The following is a 24,591-nucleotide window of genomic DNA, read 5'->3' as shown; positions in this document are numbered from 1 at the left end:
GCAGTGGTCACATGCACTATAGTCGTGACAAGGCAGCGTTGGAGGCATCACTGCAGCTGCAGTGGGCCAGTAAAGATCAGTTTGCTACTTTTACACTGGGGAGTCTTGAAGCATTGTCCGACTAACTAATGAATTAGAGAAAATAGCGCAAGTGTATTAAAATGGTGCAAAAATAAATAGGGTGCTACTATGTTATTAAAGGGTAAGTGAAAATATATTTTAAACTCACTGGAAGGTCTTTGACCATATTGTCCTTGCTGTGGAGCACCATATGGATTGGATCCAGGTCCCCCGTAAGGTCCACCTGGAGCGTGGCCACCATAAGATCCTGCTCCTGGGCCCCCTGGGGCAGCACCACCCGGTATATTCTGCCCATAACCGCTATTAGAAGATGGAGGTCCATATGGTGCTCCAGGTGCTGGTCCTCCATATGTAGGCTGTCCAGGGTGACCGCCTCCTCCATATTGCTGGCTTGCATAATAGCTTCCTTGGGGTGCACCAGGGGTATGGCCCACAGAGCCATGGTATCCCTGAAACAAACGAGACAATATGAAACCAATTTATGTTTTGACAACAATAGGCGGCTGCCAGGATAACAGTATGTTCCTTTTATACACAAGCACAGACTTGAAGGGCAACTCTGCACAAGTTCTCACCAGTTACATACACGGAAAACAAGCTCATCTCATCTCTGCAAGCTAGCATATTTACAATCCTTTCTCAAAAAAGCTTCAGCCAAATGTGTTTATACAAGCTATTCTGCTACTTCTCCATAGCTGCATTTAATTAGGAGGGGAAATCGGGCAAAAGGCTGCGACGGCTCACATACATCAGTACAATAACTCCTCCTGCCGGAGACGTGCACACATGGCATTATCACCAACGCTCCAATAGTAGGATATTATAGCCAGTAAGTTTACAGTTAGTATTACCTTACCATAATCTGGAATACAATTCTAATTATATTTTGTGATAAAAAATTATTACTCAACAGCTAGACACCAAACAGCCATAACATAAAAACAACTGACATTAAATAGCAAGTGACAGTGAAATCTTGATGTGTTGGAAGCAATGGGCAAGAGAAAAGGTGCATTTACACCACTCCATTTTGCTGAGTTTAACAACTGTCGATCAGTAACAATCTACTGATCGGCGGTCATTGAAGAGCCCATTTAGAGATATGCACTGAAAAACCCTATTCTGCGAGCATGCGATGTCACTGTTCTTGTCAACGCATCATGCTGTGTAAACAGGATAATGTGCTGGCAAGAATGAGGATCTTTTGTGCAACACAAACAATCATTTCACTTTCACCTGTGGAACCAGGTGATCAACACCCGTTTATACCATAAGATTATCGTGCAATGAGTGTTAATACGATCGTTTGTTCACAATAGTGATGCATTTTAAAATGGACCGTAACCCCTTCCTTACCGATGACGGAATAGTACGTCATCGGTAAGGTCCCCCGCTTTGAGGTGGGCTCCGGTGGTGAGCCCACCTCAAAGCCGCAACATGTCAGCTGTTATGAACAGCTGACATGTGCCCGCAATAGGCGCGAGCGGAATCGCCATCCACCCACGCTTATTAACTAGTTAAATCCCGCTGTCAAAGCTGACAGCGGGCATTTACATAGCATTTCCGAAATTAGCTCATCGCCGACCCCCGTCACGTGATTGGGGGTCTGCGTCATGTTGCCTGGACAACCACAGGTCTCTATTAGACCTCTATGGTTGTTCCAGACAGATTGCTTTGAGCGCCGCCCGGTGGTCGGCGCTCAAAGCACCAGGGCTGTGGAGTCGTGGAGTCAGAGCTCATTTTGGTGGAGTCGGTATAAAATGGTCCGACTCCGACTCCTAAAATATATAATAAATTGGGTACAGTAGTTCAATGCAGAATGTGCTTAATATTTTTTCATAGGATTTTGGGAAAGTTATGAAATGTCCTATAAATGGCTGTTCTATTCCTGATCTAAGGCTACATTCACACACAGCGTTTTTCCTGCGTTTTTTGAGGATATGTTTTTCAGCTGCAAAAGCAGATCAGCTTTTTAAAAAACCGCATCACCTGAAAGGTTTTTGAGCTCATAATGTTTTCAATAGCAAAAGCAGATTAGAAATCTGCTCTATCTATCCATTTATCCATATCTGTCTATCCATATCTTATCTGTACCAAAAAGAATCAAAGCCGGGTAGCACACAGACTAACACGCCTTTTTTTTTTTTTTTAGCACCAGTCAGGTACACCTCATAGCTGCCCACAAGGACGCCCAGGACAGGCATTACTCGTCTTCAGTAACACATCAACATCAATTGATAGTTGGAATAAATAGACTGCATTCACCACATCTTAAGGTGCAGGCTTTATTTTCAAGTGTAGGGGTGTGCAGTATGAGGTTCTGCAGCAGCAGAGGTGTGCAGTATGAGGTTCTGTGGAACAGTATGAGGTTCTGCCCCCTCCTAGGTTTGATCCTGGCGAAAACCGTTTCTTATAGATATGGCGAACCCTCAGGTAACCCTAAATGAAGGTCAATGGACACAGGCGGCTGAATTGAAGGAATTGCTTAATCACCTATTTACTGTGACTAAAAAATTACAAGCTGAGGATTTAACTCCTGGCATTTTCATAAGGAAGTGGAAGAACCTGCTATTTTGCCTGTCCCAAAGAGGAGATTTAATCGCAGATGGCATTTCTGCTTCAATGAAACGGAGAGAGACACAGCTATTGGAGAATAAAATTTTTCTGGCAGCTGTTTATGTGGACCAAAGTCATCGTATACTGCTTAATGATCAACAGCTTACTAAAGGAAAAGAAGCTCTGACTGAGGTAGCAGTTAGGATGAGTGGCCTACAGGAGGACTGCCAGGTGCAAGAGGACTTGGGTCCTGACAGTGCTACTGCTACCATATCTTCATCCTCATCAGATGAGGAGTTTGACTTTGACAAGTATTTGGATGATATGGAGCAGGCAAAGCGTTGCCGCAAGGAAAAAGATTTCACTCCGTCTCCTATAGCAAGCAGATTGACCATATTTCAGCAAAATGTTTCACTTGCTCTCAAAGAAATAGAAAAATTCAACCATTCTTCAAAACTGACTGTGCATGAGGCAATTCCTTTATACTTGGAAATTGTTAGAGATGTTGCCCATGTGGTTACGGCTTTGCCTCCAACCCAAGTTACTGTAGAGAGGTTGTTCTCTGGCCTTAAAATTATTAGGTCAGATTTGAGGTCATCTATGAAGGAGGATCTGATGGAGGCAATTCTATTTCTTAGAACAAATTCATAGATTGCACAAATGTTATTTAGTATGTTTTTGTTGAAAACTGTTTTATGCCACTTACATAATTTATTACATAGTGTTATATATATATATATATATATATATATATATATATAAAATCGATATTACATAGTGTATTACATATTTACAATTTATTACAGTTTTTTGTGTTCTAAAGTTGTATTCCAATAAATATATATTCTGTTCTTTCTAAATATCTTGATTATTGGATCATAAAAATGATTAAATGTCTGATGTTCACATTGCACTACAATAAATTTTTCACTTAAATATAAGCAATATATGTTGGAGTCGGAGTCGTGGAGTCAGTGGAAGGGAAATTGAGGAGTCGGAGTCGCAGGTTTGGCTTACCGACTCCACAGCCCTGCAAAGCACAGCAGTAAATCTGCCACATATGGGCGATCTGCTCATCGCCCATATGTAGCATAGCCGATCGGGTTGTGCATGCTTCTAGCCTCCTGTGGAGGCTATTGAAGCATGCTAAAAGTAAAAAAAAAAATGTTTAAAAATAAAAAAAATAAAATAAAAAAAACCTAAAAGTTCAAATCACCCCCTTTCGCCCCAATCAAAATAAAACAATACAAAAAAAAAATCCCACATACACATATTGGGTATCGCCACGTTCAGAATCGCCCGATCAATAAAAAAAAAGCATTAACCCGATCGCTAAATGGCGTAGCGGGAAAAAAAAAAATCAAAACGCCAGAATTCCGTTTTTTTTGGTCACTGCGACATTGCATTAAAATGCAAAAACGGGCGATCAAAAGCGGTATCATTAAAACCGTCAGCCCGGCACGCAAAAAAATAAGCCCTCACCCGACCCCAGATCACGAACAATGGAGACGCTACGGGTCTCAGAAAATTGCGCAATTTTTTCTTTTTAGCAAACTTTGGAATTTTTTTTCACCATTTAGATAAAAGAGAACATAGACATGTTTGGTGTCTATGAACTCGTAATGACCTGGAGAATCATATTGGTAGGTTAGATTTAGCAACTAGTGAACCTAGCAAAAAAGTCAAGCAAAAAACAAGTGTGGGATTGCACTTTTTTTTGTAATTTCACCGCACTTGGAATTTTTTTCCTGTTTTCGAGTACACGACATGGTAAAACCAATGGTGTCGTTTAAAAGTACAACTCATCCTGCAAAAAATAAGCCCTCACATTGCCATATTGACGGAAAAATAAAAAAGTTATGGCTCTGGAAAGAAGGGGAGTGAAAAAAATAAAAAATAAAAAAAAATAAATAAAAAAAAAAAAAAAAAAATCGAAAAAAGCTCTGGGAGTGAAGGGGTATTCCCATCTCCAAGATCCTATCCCAATATGTAATGGGTGTAATAATAATAGTATTAGCACATTCTTCCAATTAAAAATGTAGTGCAGCTCTTCTGATTCGCTATGTCACTCACCCCATGTGCAGGGCATTGCAGTAACTTAGGTATTCCACTAACAGGTATCTGTCACTGTATGAGTGGTCGTAACCATGAATACCTAAGTTACTGCAATGCCCTGCACATGGGGTGAGTGACATAGCGAATCAGAAGAGCTAGGCTACTTTATTAATTGGAGGTATTTGCATATATCATTATAATAATAATCTTTATTTTTATATAGCGCTAACATATTCCGCAGCGCTTTACAGTTTGCACACATTATCATCACTGTCCCCGATGGGTCTCACAATCTAAATTCCCTATCAGTATGTCTTTGGAATGTGGGAGGAAACAAGGGGAGAACATACAAACTCCTTGCAGATGTTGTCCTTGGTGGGATTAGAACCCAGGACCACAGCGCTGAAAGGCTGCGGTGCTAACCACTGAGACACCGCATTATTATACCTACTACATATTGGGAAAGGATTTTGGAGATGGGAATACCCCTTTTTAAGTAGGATCGATACTTTTGTCCAGCAGTGAAAAATAACCAAAATGTGTAAATATGGTTCCACAGTGGAATTGTGCCATGCGAACGCTCACTCGGCTGTCTGACACCTGACTTCTGTGGCTCCTTTCTGATTTTGAAGCTCATTGAATCCGTAACTAAGCGGATTGTCAAGGAGCCAGAGAAGAAACTGTCCTCTCAGCACTATGTCAGACACCAGAGAAAAGAGCGAGCTCGGTGCAATTCTAATATTCAGCTGCCGCCCCTCCGGCTGTCAATCAGGAAGAGCTTAAGGCCTCTTTCACACATCAGGTTTTCGCCGTCAGGCGCGATCCGGCGCTTTTGACAGAAACCGGATCCGGCGAAATGCAATGCCGGATCCGGTTTCCCCCCATTGACTTGCATTTGCGCCGGATGGCCATGCGTTTCATCCGGTTTTCGCCGGATCCGGCAATGTGTCGCGATCCGGCGTCTGGAAAAAACGGTGACTGTAACGTTTTTTGTCTCCGGCGAAAAAGCCGGACACGCCGGATCCGGCGCGTCCGGCTTTTTCACACAATGAAAGCCTATGAGCGCCGCAATGCGCCGGATCCGGCGAAAGCCGGATCCGTTTTTTTGGTCTGAGCATGCTCAGTAGCTCTGCCCACAAGACATATATAAAAGCAAGACAGTGGGACCCACAGCCACACCCAACATGCCACCCAAGAAAGCAACCAAGCGAAGCAGGAGAAGGCAGGAGACCACTGCAGCACCATCCGCACCACCACCACCCCAAATGGAGCAGCAAATAGAACATGCTGAGGAGGGGAGGCCAGCAGCAGATGAGAGACGGTAATTATCAAATAACCCATTCCTCCAAACTAGGGCTATTGAATATCAAGATATTCATTGGCCCTTTGTTTCTCTTTATTCAACAGCCGCCCAATAGATGCAGCAGCAGCAGCAGCAATGGCAGCAGCTGGAACACCACCCACAGGCATGGAGTGTGGCCACCAGGAAGACAGCACATCATCTTCTGGGAGCCCTCCCTCGCATCGTCAGCGTTTGACGGTAAGTTTTTATTTCCAAAATCCATCTTCTCTGTAATATATGTCTATTCATTGCCTTTTATTTCAAAACAGGAATCACAAGATGAAGAGGAGCTCCCAGAAGAAGAAGGAAGGGGTGGACAGACACCTGGAGTGGGCTCACAATTGGTAAGTTTTTTGCATCAAACGCAGAAACACAACATCACACTACACACAACACATAGAAAACAATGTTCTGCAGACCACACACAGCAAACAAATGCCTACATCCAAAGACATAACATTTTTTGTTTTCTTCTCTAGTCTTCCCAATCTGGTGCTTGGCCAAGAGGTCCTCGCAGTGCCTCCCAGGGTCGTCGGCGACAGCAACGCGGCGGTCACCAGCGTGTAAGTATAAATATTTTTGCTTTGTTTTTTTGCACTTTTTATTTCATTTCTTTTGTGGAGGCTAATTATGTTATTTTTGTCTTTTTCTTTAACAGCCTTCACAGCGTGCTCCCGACTCTGACGGTGAGGATGGAGGGATTGATGTGGACCGCCTCATCGATCTTGTCAGAGAAAGGGAGCCGCTCTGGAATATGGCTGACCGCCGCCACGCTGACCTGATCGTTACCCGACGACTCTGGGAGGAAATCTGTTCGCTCCTTGTGGGCCGCTGGGAGGACCTCGAAGCTCGGGCCCAGATTAAAGAGCGTAAGTATATACAGTACCGGTTGCTTGATGTAAACCAGTGTTTCCCGAACTCCAGTCCTCGTGGTCCCCACGGATCATGTGTTCAGGATTTCTATTTACTATGGAAATCCTGAAAACATGACCCCTGGGGACCATGAGGACTGGAGTTTGGGAAACACTGATGTTGTATACTAACCACTCCTTTCTCGTTTCAGGGAACAGAATTGTGAATCGGTGGCGGTCTGTGAGAGATCGTTTCAAGAAGGAGTTCAATAAAGAGATGCGGGCCCCGAGTGGATCTGGAGGACGCAGGAGCAAGTACAAGTACGCAGAAGCCCTGTCGTTCCTCCGGGAAACAATGGTCACCAGAAGGTAAATATTACACACCACATGTGAAAAAAAATGTTATATGTAAATTTTTTTTTCAGCCAGGGCCATACTATGTCAGTATTTTAATTGTTTTTTTTTCTCTTTATTCCACAGCACGGTGAGCAGCACTCGGGAGCCGGCACGATTGGACCCTTCTGAGCCGATCCCTGAGGAGACCGGCACCGAGGGACACTTCGACCGCCCCGGTACATCTGCACCTTCCCACACATTCGACCCATCTGTCCCATCCACCAGCACAGGAGCATCGTGGCCGCCTACATTACATGAAGCTGCTGGTGAGGAGATCGCTTTCCCTTTACCCCACCCTTCTGCCCCTGCCACCTCTAGTACACCTGCGGGTACTGGGCGGCAGCGGCAGAGGGGTCAGGAAAAGACTTATGCGCCAGAGTTCTTGCATCTGAATGCATCTTTCCAGAACTGTCTAAAAGTCTTGTCAGAGCAAATCTCCGCAGGCTATCAGCAGATCAACTCCAGCATTCTGGAGGTGAAGACACTTCTGCAAACCATGCATTCAGAAGCAAGATCTTCGCCAAACCACACCTTTTTCAGGTCTGTTGTGGAGCGCATGGAAACGCTCTCTCCTGCCCAGCAGATGCATGTAATGCATTCATGCCACGCTGCTCTCCAGCAAGTTACCTCCCAACCTCCTCCTCCTCCCACCACAGTAGTTCCTCCACCTGCACCCCCTCCAGCCACTTTCCATCTTCCCCCTCCTATTACATCTACACCCCCTCCAGCCACTTTCCATCCTCCCCCTCCTATTACATACCATCCACCTCCAGCCACTTTCCATCCTCCCCCTCCTATTACATACCATCCACCTCCCCAGCACCATCCACCTCCCCAGCACCATCCACCTCCCCAGCACCAGCAACCTCCCCAGCACCAGCAACCTCCCCAGCACCAGCAACCTCCCCAGCACCAGCAACCTCCCCAGCACCAGCAACCTCCCCAGCACCAGCAACCTCCCCAGTACCAGCAACCTCCCCAGTACCAGCAACCTCCACAGTACCTGCAAACTCCCCAGTACCAGCAACCTCCCCAGTACCAGACATCTCCCCACTTCCAGCAACCTGCCCCGTACCAGACATCTCCCCACTTCCAGCAACCTGCCCCGTACCAGACATCTCCCCACTTCCAGCAACCTGCCCCGTACCAAACTCCTTCCCCATACAACTTGCCATCAACATCATCTGCTCCTACAGTCCCTGCCCAACCCTCCACTCCACCACCCACCACCTCTTCTGCTTCCCACATGTCCACCCATTCTGTAGTTTTTTCCACACCTTCACCTCTAACTTTTCCTTCCCCACCACGATCCCAGTCCTCTCTCCACACTCCCAGTGTCGAAGTGTCCCGCAGCCCCTACAGCAGTATTTCCACCACACACTACACAGATTTATAATGTGTGTATTTAAATAAAAATGACCAGTTTTATGGTTTCAGTTTTATAGTTTCAAAGTTTTATTAAACAAGTTTATTAAAATTTTAAAAAAGTTTACTAAAAAAAACATTTTTCAATAAAAGTTAAATTATTTTACACTGGTTGTCTGTCATTTCTTTCTGCGGCGAAAAAGGTTAAATACAGGGTATTTAAAAGGTGAAATGGTATTCAAAACTACACTCACTGGCCACTTTATTAGGTACACCATGCTAGTAAGGGGTTGGACCCCCTTTTGCCTTCAGAACTGCCTCAATTCTTCGTGGCAGAGATTCAACAAGGTGCTGGAAGCATTCCTCAGAGATTTTGGACCATATTGACATGATGGCATCACACAGTTGGCGCAGATTTGTCGGCTGCACATCCCTGATGCGAATCTCCCGTTCCACCACATCCCAAAGATGCTCTATTGGATTGAGATCTGGTGACTGAGGAGGCCATTTGAGTACAGTGAACTCATTGTCATGTTCAAGAAACCAATCTGAGATGAATCGAGCTTTATGACATGGCGCATTATCCTGCTGAAAGTAGCCATCAGATGTTGGGTACATTGTGGTCATAAAGGGATGGACATGGTCAGCAACAATACTCAGGTAGGCTGTGGCGTTGCAACGATGCTCAATTGGTACCAAGGGGCCCAAAGAGTGCCAAGAAAAAATAAAGAGTGCCAAGAAAAAATTCCCCACACCATGACACCACCACCACCAGCCTGAACCGTTGATACAAGGCAGGATGGATCCATGCTTTCATGTTGTTTACGCCAAATTCTGACCCTACCATCCGAATGTCGCAGCAGAAATCGAGACTCATCAGACCAGGCAACGTTTTTCCAATCTTCTACTGTCCAATTTCGATGAGCTTGTGCAAATTGTAGCCTCAGTTTCCTGTTCTTAGCTGAGAGGAGTGGTACCCAGTGTGGTCTTCTGCTGCTGTAGCCCATCTGCCTCAAAGTTCGACGCACTGTGCGTTCAGAGATGCTCTTCTGCCTACCTTGGTTGTAACGGGTGGCAATTTGAGTCACTGTTGCCTTTCTATCAGCTCGAACCAGTCTGCCCATTCTCCTCTGACCTCTGGCATCAACAAGGCATTTCCGGCCACAGAACTGCCGCTCACTGGATTTTTTTTCTTTTTCGGACCATTCTCTGTAAACCCTAGAGATGGTTGTGCGTGAAAATCCCAGTAGATCAGCAGTTTCTGAAATACTCAGACCAGCCCTTCTGGCACCAACAATCATGCCACGTTCAAAGGCACTCAAATCACCTTTCTTCCCCATACTGATGCTCGGTTTGAACTGCAGGAGATTGTCTTGACCATGTCTACATGCCTAAATGCACTGAGTTGCCGCCATGTGATTGGCTGATTAGAAATTAAGTCTTAACACACAGTTGGACAGGTGTACCTAATAAAGTGGCCAGTGAGTGTAGGTATATAACTGTGGGTAAATTTTAGCTTTTTGCCACAGTTGTGTTCCTGATTGTGTTTGAAGCAAAGTATTTCACCTAAAAAGTTGTGTTTATTGTTGGTGATTTCCTAACAATGTACACAACTTTTGTTAAAAGGTGAAATACTTTGCATAAAACACAACCAGGTACACACCTGTGGCCTAAAGCTAAAAATAGAGACCATGACAAGATAGCCAACTTTGGTTGGCAAAGGTATATACTGTTGGTACAGAAGGTACACAAGTTTGGTTAGGGCACAAATCTTTCACACTCTGTCATCCTGCCAGTGTACTCTGCCTTGAGGTGACAAAGTATAGTGCAAAATTGTCCCTCATTACTGAAACCGTCACAGAACTTCTAGTGGTAATGTCATGGTAATCTTGCAAGGTGGTTTCTTCAGAGGTGTCCTCAATGGAAATGGGTTCCTTGCAGATAACAAAATTGTGGAGTACCACGCACGCTTTGATCACCTCGTCCACAGTTTCTGTCTTGAGGTTGATCGCAGTCAATAGGACCCGCCATTTGGCTGTCAGAATACCAAAGGTACATTCAACCATTCTTCCTGCTCTTGTGAGGCGGTAATTAAAAATGCGTTTTGGTCTTGTCAATCCTCTGCTAGAGTACGGTTTCAAAAGGTGTTCTGACAGCTGGAAGGCTTCATCCCCTACACAGACAAATGGAATAGGTGGACCAGATGTTTGCGGCAGCGGTCTAGGTGGTGGGAACTGGAAGGTGTTTCCATACAGTTTACGCCCCATGGCAGACAGTTTGAAAACTTGAGAGTCATTGGAGCGGCCATAGGCCCCAATATCAACCGCAATAAATTTGTATTCCGCGTCAGCGATGGCCATGAGGACAATTGAAAAATATTTCTTGTAATTGAAATATTCCGATCCCGATCCAGCTGGCTTTACAATGCGGATATGTTTCCCGTCCACAGCGCCCAAGCAGTTTGGAAACTGACATATCTGTTGTAACTTGTCAGCAATTTCAATCCACCTCTCTGTTGTGGGTTCTGGTAAAAACTCTTCAGCTAAGGAGTCCCACAGTGCACGACATGTGTACTTCACAATTCCAGATATGGTGGAAATCCCGAGTCTGTACTGGAAATGCAGTGACGAAAGGGATTCTCCAGTTGCAAGAAATCTGTGGGGAATTAAAAAACAATAAATTAGTTTTAAATCACAGCATTACATACCAAAACTGACCTATAACACTTGGAGATACAAATTACCACCAACAAGATTGCAGTGAAAGTGTGCTCTGATGCGATCATATCCAATAAATGTGGCTTACCTTAAAGTCACCATCAGACGCTCTGCGGGTGAAACAGAGAAGCGGCAATAGGTGTCCGCTTTTCTTATGAGGTGTGCAATGCGCTCCACCAAGTAATCAAAATTCTCCATTTTCATCCTAACATATCCAAAAAAATTTATCCGGGTTTCGTCGAAGGTCCATGCATAGTGTAGAATAGACCCCACGCGTCATTCTCTTGGCTGTGATGGGGTGGATCCACAAACGTCGTCTACGATGCCTGATGCGCTGCTGTCTCGCTCTCTCCTTCTCCAGAACAATCACCCTCAAACGATTTGCCTCCGCTGTAAAATCCACCAAATTCTTCAAAATATTTCCAATGACAACATCCATCTTCGCCAGTAACTTGCTCTTCTCTCCAACCTGCACTTTCTCCTCTACAACCTGTCAAAGAAGGGCTGTAGGAACATGCTATATATAGTTTTCCAGTAGCCAATCCCGTTCGGAAGGCCACAAGGGTCAATTTTAAAAACCGGATCCGGCGTAATCCGTCGAAAAACGGATAGAAAAACGGATGAACCGGATGAGACGGATCCGGTTTTGTCTGTCCAGAAAAAGACGGATCCGCCAGAAAACCGGATCCGTCACATCCGGTTTTACGAAACATTTGCCGGATCCGGCGTGACGCCGGATCGCGCCTGACGCCGAAAACCTGATGTGTGAAAGTAGCCTTATTCAGTGATGCAGTAGAGAACACCGTGTACAGCTTTACCCCAGTAACAGCAGAGGGGAGCTGGATTACACCTGAATAAGGAGGATACGAGCAGCACGAGGAGCAGGAATTTGTAACCAAAGCAACATAATAATTTCACATTAAAGGCATTTACATTTCTGTTTACTTTTCACTGCTGGACAACAATATGCAAAAAAAAAAAGTGAAGTTACCCTTTAGGCTATGTACCCACGTATGTAGAAAAAAACGGACTCCTTCCCAGGAAAAACGCGTGTTTTTTTATGCGTTTTTTTACAGGAGCATCTTCCTGCTCATAGAATATAGTTAGAAATGCAGATTTTTCCGTGAAATTAATGAGCATGCTGCGCTTTTTTTTACCGCGATGCGTTTTTTTCGTGGAAAAAAAACGCATCAATATGCACAAAAAGTGAGGAATTCATTAAAATGAATGGGATGCTTCTTGTAAGCCTTTTTTAAGCATTTTTGCCAGTAAAAACGCTTAAAAAACGCTTACGTGGGTACACAGCCTTAAAGAAGAGTCCAAACTTGTCCGAACTGTGATGATCAGACATTTGTGTCAGGGAATTATCTGAATGGAAGGCATTTTGGAGTGCTCCGGTTACGCAGTGGTTACTAACGCCTTAAAGAGGACAAAGAAAGGATAACCATTGCATCAGTGATGGACCATGGCCAGCCAAGGCTCACCGATGGGACCATGGCCAGCCAAGGCTCACCGATGGGACCATGGCCAGCCAAGGCTCACCGATGGGACCATGGCCAGCCAAGGCTCACCGATGGGACCATGGCCACCCAAGGCTCACCGATGGGACCAAGGCCACCCAAGGCTCACCGATGGGACCATGGCCACCCAAGGCTCACCGATGGGACCATGGCCACCCAAGGCTCACCGATGGGACCATGGCCACCCAAGGCTCACCGATGGGACCATGGCCACCCAAGGCTCACCGATGGGACCATGGCCACCCAAGGCTCACCGATGGGACCATGGCCACCCAAGGCTCACTGATGGGACCATGGCCACCCAAGGCTCACCGATGGGACCATGGCCACCCAAGGCTCACCGATGGGACCATGGCCACCCAAGGCTCACCGATGGGACCATGGCCACCCAAGGCTCACCGATGGGACCATGGCCACCCAAGGCTCACCGATGGGACCATGGCCACCCAAGGCTCACCGATGGGACCATGGCCACCCAAGGCTCACCGATGGGACCATGGCCACCCAAGGCTCACCGATGGGACCATGGCCACCCAAGGCTCACCGATGGGACCATGGCCACCCAAGGCTCACCGATGGGACCATGGCCACCCAAGGCTCACCGATGGGACCATGGCCACCCAAGGCTCACCGATGGGACCATGGCCACCCAAGGCTCACCGATGGGACCATGGCCACCCAAGGCTCACCGATGGGACCATGGCCACCCAAGGCTCACCAATGGGACCATGGCCACCCAAGGCTCACCAATGGGACCATGGCCACCCAAGGCTCACCAATGGGACCATGGCCACCCAAGGCTCACCAATGGGACCATGGCCACCCAAGCCTCACTGATGCATATGTAAACGGAAAGTCAGCCCATCTGCTCCAGGTTTACAGAATAGATATTGTAGTACAAACTGCTGTGATAATTTATTCTGGCTGCGAAAGGTGCCAGAATATACACTGCATCACAGCTTGTAGTGTGTAGGGCAGTGTAGTCACCGACCAGTCACAGTGCCCAAGCTGGCCCTTATTTATTGTTAAAAGCTGCACAGTGGTCAGCACTCGTGCCTTACATGGTGGGGTGCTAGTTTTGAATATAAACATATTGTCATGTCGGACACTGTTCACACCAGGGTGTCTGGCAGACAGCGGTAATACCCTGTTGGGTATTCTGTTCCAGTCGAGATAGGGTTAACCAGGTTGTCATGCTGGCTGAGGGCTGGGCCACGCCCTTGGTCTTTAAATAGTTCGTCCTGACTATGGGCGTCGCCGACTATAGCTTTAGCCTAGTGCTAGCAATACCGGTCAGCAGTGGTGGTGTTGGAGCGTCTGATATCTGGTGCAGTATATCTCTCAGTGGTTCTTTCTCCAATCTGTTATATATATATTTGATTGCCCTTGCACATTATTGTATTCCCTTGTGTATTAACTGTGTGGTGTTTCTTTTACCCCTGTCCATACGTATTTGTGGGGTCTGGTGTCTGGTCCCCTCACTGGGTGGAGGGAGGTGGGTTCAGCTTAGGGCTGGACAGGAGACAGGGACAGGGTGGAGGCTCAGGCAGGCACACCTTCAGTGTAAACCCTGGGTAGAGGGACAGACAGGGTTCCCCTAGTCTGAGGGACATCGCTGGGGTCCCGGGGTTTTTGCCTAAAGTAACCTAGGCATACCATGACACATATGCCTTGAGTTTGGAAGTTTGCCCTGTGTTTATGTGCGTTCTTTTGAGTTTCTCTCACATTTTGGGCCCAAATGGGGCTAGAGACTGATGTCATAGAATCATAGAATGGTAGAGTTGGAAAGGACCTCCTGGGTCATCTGGTCCAATCCCCTGCTCAAAGCAGGATTCACTAAATCATCCCATACAGATGTCTGTCCAGCCTCTGTTTGAAGACTTCTAATGAAGGAGAACTCACCACTTCTCGCGGCAGCCTATTCCACTCATTGATCACTCTAACTGGCAAAAAAAAATTTCTGATATCTAATCTGTGTCTCCTCCCATTGTTTCATCCCATTGCTATTAGTCTTTCCTTGTGCAAATGAGAATAAAGATGATCCTTCTACAATGTGACAGCCCTTTAGATATTTGTAGACAGCTATTAGGTCTCCTCTCAGTCTTCTTTTCTGCAAGCTAAACAATAACAAATCCTGTAACTGTTCCTTGTAGGAGGACATGATGTGAATGATGATAAACTCTGTACAATTAGCACTGTAGAATATGTAGAAAACTAAGTGAAATAACTAGAGTCCTATGGGCCCAGGTGCAAAATTTGGACGTGGGCCCCTAGAGCATGTTAGTCCGATGTACAGGTCCGTATAATAACGTCCTCTATCTTTTAATAATGTCACACACCGCGACCTCCATCTTATAATAATGTCCCCAATACTATAATATGGTCTCATATCCTAGCCCACTCCTGAAACAATGATGACCGTGCAGTAATAATATCCTTTGTTCTGACTCCATCCTGTAATAATGTCCCGTGTCCTGGCCCCCATCATGTACCAATGTCACCCACCTTGAACTCTATTCTATAATAAAGTCCCCCATCCTGTCATCTTAGCACTCTTCTCCAACACCGTAATCTACGTCATTTCATCCTCACATTAACATCAGCTGTCAGACTCCTATTGGGTAGGTGGCCTGTATAGCTATGGTGGGGCCGGCAGCCATTGGTTCTCTGCATCACAATACAATTAAGCTGCATGTGTGTCAGAGGGTGCAGTCACCTGAAAATGGTGCCATAGTCTGGCCCCAACCCCACGGGCCTGCCTTTCCCCCTGCTGACTGGAAATTAATAAATATAATTTGCACTTGCACATCAGAAGTGGAGATGGCCAAGTCAGACATATCACGCCTGTATCATCATGTGGGTATCCGGGTCCATCTGCATTGGTTACAAGGGAAAGAAATGCCAGGATGCACTATGGGAAGAAGACAAGCTGGCATTGGGAACCTTAAGTGAAAAAAAAAAGAAGTGTGTTTTTGGTGCCACAAAGAGGACACGCTGATTGCAGTAAAGGCTACAGTAACATATATACGGACTGATTTGCCCTCATTCTGCAGTGAGCAATACACAGTGTAATACAGCGGTTATAGGAGGATAATGGTGCAATTTTTTTGTAATGAAACCAAATCGCAAAAACGTTTTTTTTTTTTTCAGCCCGAATTCCATGCATTTAAGAAAAAAAAATGTGCCCACAAAAGGTGGACAACCCCATAACCCTTTCCTCTCCTACTGGAAATGGGGAACAGAGGGAAAAAAACACCATCGCTGTACAGGAGGCATGGGGACTGATGATATTATAGTTTAGTGCAAAAGGGATGACAAGGAGGAAGAAGAAATGGAAACGAGAGGAGTCAGTGGGGATCAAAATACATTTTACTGCTAAAGGGTGCACATAGTGGAGGTGAGGAGGCGGCACTGCTGTATTACTTCATCTTATCTTCTATCAGGATGAGCTGAAAGCAGAAGGTGAAGGGAGGCAAAGCTGCCAAACAGAAGTGTCCACCGCCTCCACCGCCCAAGCTGCATTCTACACCATATTCTCCCAATAAGGCCACGTTCACACGGTCAGTATTTGGTCAGTTTTTTACCTCAGTATTTGTAAGCCAAAACCAGGAGTGGAACAATCAGAGGAAAAGTATAATAGAAACACGTCGCCACTTCTGGATTTATCCCCCACTCTGGGTTTTGGCTTACAAATTCTGAGGTAAAATACTGACCAAATACTAAACATTCCTGAGAAAAACGGATCGAACAGTGATTTTCATCCGAGCGTCATTAGGGTTTAGCCACAGTTTCCTCAGTTTTTCCACTGATGAGAGAAAAAAAAGCTTCCCACCTCCTGTCAGTTAAAAACAGACAGCACACAGATGGCATCCAAGTGCTGTCCGATTTGTTCACAGACCCATAGACTTCCAATGCCAAGTTTGATCCAACACTCAGCTTTAGGCCAAATTCAAACGTTCAGTATTTGGTGAGTTTTTTACCTCAGTATTTGTAAGCCAATACCAGGAGTGGAACAGAGGAAAAGTCTAATAGAAACACGTCACCACTTCTGGATTTATCACCCACTCCTGGTTTTGCCTTACAAATACTGAGGTAAAATACTGACTAAATACTGACCGTGTGTCGTGACCTTATACTGAAAAGTTTCTGTGGGTGCAGAGCTGAACTGCATAAACAAATATGACCAAAACAAAAATGATGGAGCATTTGGCAAATTAATTAACCTGTGATCCCATGCTGTCCTGTCTGTAGACTCTCTTTTGCTTCCTCCCCTGCCCAGGAGCTGTGGTATGATAAGACCATGTTCTTGTACGGTCAGACACAGCCATTACACAGTACACAGCAGGGGCACAATTATAAGATTATCTCAGCACAGGAACATTTTATTTAAACATTCAATTGTAAAATGATTATTATTCAAAGATTAGTAATTAATATGTGCTTTGTGAGAAGACCCCTCTAAGGAATGTGGCATATGCAAACATAGGGCTACAGCTGTGTCTAGTCGTTCAGTTGAGGCCATTTCTGTGAATGCCCTGATAAAATGCAGGGGAAGCCAGGGGTTAAACGCAAACCTTTTGTAAGGATAGGACATCAACAAATGTGCAGAATACTCCCTGAAAGGACAGTTAGAAAAATGTAGCACACAAGACCTGTTCTCTGACTCGGTTTTAAAGTCAATCCATGTTAATGGCCGCTACAAAGCAGGAAGTCTGTTATTGTAGCTCTTCGGCAAGGGACATGCACATCTAATTTCTTAAAAATGTGCAATCCGATGTGCAATGTAATGATGAAAATCAGGATGTCATAATCAAGAACGATCTTCACTTTCCAAAGAACTTCCAGTTAGATCACACACTGGAGGTGTCATGGTCTAGAGAAAGCACACAGGGAGACCCCCCAGAGATCCCTACTTTGGGGGGATGTCATGTAACTAGCTCTGGTGAGTGGGAGATCATGCTGAGCTTTCTACTGATATTTTTTATCTTGGAGGCCCTGTACTAACATAGTGAAGAAATAAAAATAATTTCTGGGTCTTAGTTTCCATGTTCTGGCAGGTGCCGCTCTTGCTCCCATGAAGATGGTAACACAAGGGAATAATATAGAGTGGGAGAATGAAAAAACAAAAAAATCACCAAGGAGACGTAGAATCACTTGTGTTTTTTTTTTATACCAAGGAGACCTCTCGTATATTGGCTTTGCCTTTGCTCAAGGGGCATTGCTGTCTCAAAGTGGAGACATATGTTGCTAGGATATACCATTGCTTCATGATCTTACCTCTAGAACCTCCATCTAACCTGAAGAAAGAGGTGACATAGTACTGAAGGGTGTGGCGCTGCGTCACCTTCATTGTTTCACCTGTACAGGTCAGTATTAACCATACTGATAGTGGTTATAGGAAAACAAACCACCACGTCAACACACCCACTCTTCTGCCGAGTATCTACAGCCTTGTGACATTAGATCGGACTACTCTACAGGGCCCAAGTTAAGTGTTCTAATGAATGGATCTTCTTGTAACACGAAGTGACTTAAGTCTGCCAGAATGGGAATTCATATGCGTTCTGGCTCACCGAAGAGTATAACAGACATAGCTCCCCTGGTATAGTTATCAAATCATTATCCATCTTAACACCCCTTCATGAAATTTGGCTCTTGTTGCCGTTATTAGATACCTGCTATGTACAGAGAAAAAAAACACGATGTCCTATAAACGCCAACCACGAGCGAGCTGGCTTTCACAGGAGGATCATAACGACAGGTACGGGAGTCATTAGCAGAAAAACCATTGGCACGCCACGATTACGTTAACGGTGCGCCGACTGGCGCCTGGAAAGACGTGTCCAGCTGCCAGTGCGTGTTAAATGCCGCTGAGATTGACAGTGGAATTTAACAGGTTAACAGCAGTGGGCACATGACAGATAGAGTGGATGGGGTGATGATTCCTAAAGAAAAGCCAAGGAAATTAAATTAGTTTTTGTTAACATTCCATAATTTGATACCCTTGGCTTATCTTTAGGAAGCATCGCCCCTTCCACCCTATGTACAAATGTCCTATTGTAATATCTATTACATGTTGTGCTCTTGTCTAGTAATTAGTAATCCTGCCTGAAGAAGGAGCCTCTGAGCCCTGAAAGCTTGCAAACATACTTCTGGGTAACCAATAAAGGAATCAATCCTAAAATACTTTTGTCATTTTTGGCCAGAAAAGTATTTACATATAGATCTATAAACTGTAAAAAAAAGTGATCAAAAGTGAACGTACGTTACGTAGAGGCGGTGCAAATCAGGACCTGATCATCGGCCAGGTCAGTAACCTGGGGTTGCTGTATGGGAGCCCTGACAAATACCCTTCGAGTGCCAGCATCGGCAGTTCTTCTTTCGATTAGCCGTCCTGAGATGTTTCAGGCTGATTAATCAAAAGAAGAGCACCGATGCCAAGCGGCAGAAGGCAGTGCTCAGGACTCCCATCCGACGGACACAGATTATGGACCTGGTCCTGCACATCAGTCCACACCCACTCTGCAGACAACGTGGCCATATTTAGGATCCGATGTCACAGTCAGACCTGCAGCATCTGCCACATTAATACACACTGTGCACAGAACCACTACAGACCCCATAAGTGGAGGATGGTGGAGTGTGTCCAGGGCACTGATAGCTCACACATCCCATAGTGGAGGGAGCTCTGCTCAGCAGTCATGGCCTCCCTGTGTCTGTCACTCCCCACACTCTCCTATGTGCTGCTCTCACCCCATCAGTGCCTGTGACTCACACACCCGTGACCAGCCGTTCCCACTCACTGATCTCTCTCCATGGATGGCAGCCCCTCCTCACCTGGCCGTACGGATAGCTCGTCATGATCCCCCTCCCGGTGTGCAGCCCCGATACAACCGAGTTCTGCTGTCAAAGTTCGGTCAGGAAGTGACATAAGCGGCACGTCACGCCCAATAGTAACCGTTCAGTAAGGGGAGCTAAAGCTAGTTCTACTTTTGTCTCTTATTCAGGCGCCATTTTCTTAGGGTCACAAACAAAGCGTATAAGCAAAATGTGGTCCTCAAAAAAATGGCGTCGATCCGGTGTTTACATGTTTCCCATAGGAGACAAAACCTCACTAACTCAGCGCTCTCTAGTGGTGAAATATGGAACGTGACGCGCAAAGCATTGTGGACTGTACGGCGTAAGCGCTGATTGGTCGGAGCCCTGCTCAGTGCTCACACGTGTAGTAGCCGCAGAATCCATTTCCTGCTCCTGAGCACCACGCACACCGGCACCATGGTCCGCAAGCTGAAGTACCATGAGCAGAAGCTGCTGAAGAAGGTGGACTTCATTAATTGGGAGGTGGACAACAACGTGCACGAGGTGAAGGTGCTGAGGAAATACCACCTGGACCGGCGGGAGGACTACACCGCCTACAACAAGCTGAGCAGGGCTGTCCGGGCGCTGGTGCACAAAATCAAAGACCTGGACGAGAAGGACGCGTTCCGGGCGCAGAGCACTGCCAGACTACTGGAGAAGCTCTACCAGATGGGCCTGATCCCCACCAAGCAGAACCTGCAGCTGTGTGACAACGTGTCCGCCTCGTCCTTCTGCAGGAGGCGCCTGCCCTCCATCGTGGTGAAGCTGCGCATGGCCCAGAACCTGAAGACCGCCATCACATTCATCGAGCAGGGTCACATCCGTGTGGGGGCTGAGGTGGTCACGGATCCCGCTTACCTGGTCACCCGGAATATGGAGGACTTCATCACGTGGGTGGACTCGTCCAAGATCAAGAAGCACGTGATGGACTACAACGAGGAGATGGACGATTTTCTGGCCGCGTAGGTCGGTCACGTGACGCGTAATGTGAGCGCCATGTTCTTTCATTGTGGACTTGTGCGGCTACATAGAGTGGTAATAAAGGGCTTACTTTCACAGTATATGGACATTTGTATTTATGGACAGGGGAAGTATAAGGTGGCAGTGCCCTAACCTGAAGATTGTGGGCCTCAATGCAACATGGCCCCCTGCTATTACAGGACTTTAATAGCATTGGCCTTATATAGGTGAAATGCCTTCAAGGCTCCAGGGCCCTGCTGCAATTGCAGCTCCTCTATGGTGGCTAGTCACAAATGACGGGCTATCCGGATTGGATAGCTTTCATATATGCTGATCATGGGGCACCCACTGCAGAAGCCCCAGTCATAACCCGATGATGGATCACTGGGGACAGGGCTTCCTTGGTAGATAATGGCAGACGCCTATTGGCCTTGGACTGAAATAAATAGGAGCTAAGGTTCTAAGCAACGGCCATTACTCCGTGAATGTAGCGGTGGTGTTACAGTTGTGTTCATTGTAGCTCTGGCTGGATGTAGACAAAGGATTAGTGGCGATTCATGTGTCTGACCCCCACTGACTTGTTTTTGCTCCATATTTTAAGCCTGGACAAACCCTTTAAAGTGGTTGTTTGGCCATAAGCTTCAAGTCTGCAGTCATTATATGTGATTACAGACTTGTTACTCCTCACATCCGACACGGGGAGTGTACAGTAGGGTGACCGGATCTCATATGGGGGGGAAAAAAATGTCAGAATCTTGTTCGTCTGGACCCCACAAAACGATTCCCCTTTCCAGATATTGAGAGAGCCAAAATTTGAGCTCGATCAAACGACATTAACCTGTGCCGCTCGTCGCTCAAAGTTTGAAAAAATCCAAATTGAGGTATTTTAAGATTTAGGTATTTTGCATAGTCTGTTAGACTATAAAGAATGTGACAACAACATTGCAGAAATAGCCCTGACCAAATTTTCGAACCATTTGTGGTATTTGAATGCAGAGTTGGTGGGATTATCGTTTTTTGATCCCACCATTACAGACAATGAAAAGTTGTTAATGGCTAATAAATTGCTCAGTAGCACAGATGAACCATCAGAGCACGCTAACCTACATGAGTTGATAATTTTACATAGTTATCTAATCTATTCTAGAGCTTTTGTTAAAGTAGTTTTTGAAACGTCAGAATATAATGCTCGGCATTTGCTTACAACTTGCAGGACATATTGCTTTTGTTCTTCATCTTTTGTCAGAAGGTCGTTAAAGTCGGTTACTTCCTACCTCTTTTAATTTTTCTTTCCTAACTTTTGGATTTACAACCCTAGCGTGCTCTGATGGTACCCCAATTTGGATTTTTTCAAACTTTGAGCGACGAGAGGCACGGGTTAACGTCGTTTGATCTAGCTCAAATTTTGGCTATCTCAATATCTGGAAAGGGGAATCGTTTTGTGGGGTCCAGACGGACAAAATTCCGACATCGATTTTTTGCGGTCACCCTAGTGTACAGGTATGTGATATGCATACTTTGGGCCACATTCTGACTATATGTCCGACCTTCTTCAATACACTTGCATTGAGCGAGGTTGCACACATCTAGCTGGCACGTGACCACATGTATGCAAATCAAGGATTAAAAAGATTCACAAGTCTACAGAAGAGGCTGAAGATGGTTTCTTATTCAGCCAGTTTGTTATTCGGAGCTGAAGTTGGTTTCTTATTCGGTATTTTTTTCTTTTGTTTTTTATTGCTTTAACAACAAAAAAATAAGCATCACAATAATAACACACAATGCAGCGAAGTGCCCTGATGTGAATACATTTAAAAACAGCTAAAAAGCCCTATAAAACTGGCACAAAAATGGGCATCAAAGTGGGCAGCAAAGAGCATTAATGGCATTAATGAAAGGGTTAAATGTCTTTGGGCCACTGACCTCACAGTGCAGGCATATAGAACAGGGAACCTGACATCAAAATCATGTCTCTTCAGCCTTACCCAAATGGGTTCTGGGCATCAGAACTGGCATCAAAGTGGGCAAACAGCCGATTTTCACGGATTTGAATAAGTGATGTTTTTAAGGGGTTAAATGACTTTGGGCCACTAACACACCTAAGAATAAGCAGGTGAGTATTTTTAGTGTGAGATCAGTGGCTGTCATTTAACCTTTTAAAAACATAATTATTCAAATCTGTGAAAATTGGCTGTTTGCCCACTTTGATGCCAGTTCTGATGCCCAGAACCCATTTGGGCCAGGCTGGAGGGACCTGGGTTTGATGCAGGGCATCACTATGTACTAGTGTGAGATCAGTGGCCCAAAGTCATTTAACCCCTTAAAAATATCAGTTACTCATTCGAATGGCCAAAATCGACTGCCCACTTTGCCAAGTCTGATGCCCTGATCCCATTTGGGCCAGGCTTGAGGCCTGGTTTTGATGTGGGTCTCCTTGTTCTATATGTTTGCATTGTAATATCAGTCCACCAAAGTCATTTAACCCTTTCGTTAACGCCCTTTGGTGCCCACTTTGATTCTGATTTTTGTGCCAGTTTTATAGTTTGTTTGTTTTTTTTTAGCTGTTTTTAAGTGTATGCACATCGCTGCATTCTGTTATTATTGTGATGTTTATTTTTTGTTCTTAAACCTATAAAAAAACAAAAGAAATAATTGCCGAATAAGAAACCAACTTCAGCCTCGCAGTCGACAGTCACATAAAGGGACTGCATACGTGTAGCATAAGGCCAGACAACCCCTTTAAGTAAAAAAAAAAAAAAAATCTGCATACTTTGTTTAGTATCTGCATTCAGCACCGAACATCTGGACAAGTAATAAATGCAAAACTCCGCACCCAGTATAAAAAGTATGTGTTGTTTTCTTATTAGCAAATCCAGAAAGCACACGTGATGTTTAGGGTACCGTTACACTTAGCGATGCACCAGCGATCCGACAACGATATGACGCAGTCAGGTTCGCTGGTACATCGCTAAGTGGTCGCTAGTGAGCTGCCAAACAGGCAGATCTCACTAGCGACATAGCGGGGGTCGTGGGTCGCTACTTACCTGTCAGACGCGGCGATCCTGACGTCCTCCCGCCCGGCTCCATGCGTCGCTCGTCGGCGCAACAGGAAGTGGCCGACGAGAAATGATCCAGGACCTTCTCGCGCGACCAACGATAATCAGCGGGGGAGCCGGTCGGAGGTAAGTATCACATGCAGCTATATCGCTAGTAATATCGCTGCAACGTCACAATATCGGTGACTTTACAGCGATATTGCTAGCGAAATCGCAGTGTGTAACGGGGGCTTTAGTTCAAAATGTCAGACCTTTTGTTTGGAAAAAAAACCCACTGCAGTGAGAAATATATTTTTTATTGCGCATGCATACACTTGGTGAGTAATTATGCTTTGCTTATATAGCGCCATGATATTCCGCAGCACTTTACATAGAGTTCATCTGAAATATGGAAGAGACTAGTGTGTCACCGGTGAGATGTCTTCCTCAAGCAATAATCTGTTTCACTGTGATGAGCTCATATAAAGCCTGGGATTTGGAGTGAGTAACTCCATTGCCTCTGTGAGGTGTAAATTTTAGAAATGACCTGTGTGCACAAATGGTGATTAGATGGGTAACTGCCCTTCTCATCCCTTTTTTGTAGCAGAAAAACTAAGGTTAGAAATCCTCTGCGCTTTATAATAGGAGTATGTGCACACGGCGACTTAATTCCAATGGTAGAACTGCTGAGGTCTTCCTAGGAGAAACTATTTCTGTTAAAGCTAGTGGCTTTTTTTATCTAAGGCGGCTATCATTTATTTGCGGTGGCTCTGCCTCCAGTGTCTTTGATTTTTGCTTTCAACTATAAAGAGCACCCAGAGAATAAAGTTTACTTTTTTATTTTTAACCGAATCA

At 45.4% G+C, this 24,591-nt stretch overlaps 2 protein-coding genes across 2 annotated transcripts in view; one reads left to right on the top strand and one right to left on the bottom strand.

The window, feature by feature from the left end:
- The window catches only part of PEF1 (penta-EF-hand domain containing 1), a 31,361-nt gene extending 11,492 nt beyond the window's left edge, over positions 1 to 19,869 (bottom strand). Inside the window, exons 1-2 of the mRNA XM_073571783.1 lie at positions 19,721 to 19,869; positions 230 to 530 (exon numbers count right to left, since the gene is read on the bottom strand). Coding sequence (XP_073427884.1) covers positions 230 to 530; positions 19,721 to 19,744 — 325 coding nt within the window. The 5' untranslated portion in view covers positions 19,745 to 19,869. The remainder of the gene's footprint in view (positions 1 to 229; positions 531 to 19,720) is intronic.
- A 195-nt stretch (positions 19,870 to 20,064) lies between these two features.
- On the top strand, positions 20,065 to 20,802 carry IMP3 (IMP U3 small nucleolar ribonucleoprotein 3). The gene has a single exon (XM_073571779.1). It carries the CDS (start codon positions 20,159 to 20,161, stop codon positions 20,705 to 20,707), a length of 549 nt encoding a protein of 182 aa, XP_073427880.1. The 5' UTR covers positions 20,065 to 20,158; the 3' UTR covers positions 20,708 to 20,802.
- The last annotated feature ends 3,789 nt before the right edge of the window (positions 20,803 to 24,591 follow it).

The sequence above is a fragment of the Dendrobates tinctorius genome, unplaced genomic scaffold, assembly GCF_039654945.1.
Source record: "Dendrobates tinctorius isolate UK_male_01 unplaced genomic scaffold, ASM3965494v1 ptg000007l, whole genome shotgun sequence".
In the NCBI taxonomy this organism is placed as follows: domain Eukaryota; kingdom Metazoa; phylum Chordata; class Amphibia; order Anura; family Dendrobatidae; genus Dendrobates; species Dendrobates tinctorius.
The sequence above is the reverse complement of the archived record's forward strand: the minus strand, read 5'-3'. Positions and strand labels throughout refer to the sequence as shown.

What these genes read in the sequence shown, in the direction of transcription:
- IMP3 (XM_073571779.1), top strand. Translation starts at nt 20,159, where the DNA reads ATGGTCCGCAAGCTGAAGTACCATGAGCAGAAGCTGCTGAAGAAGGTG.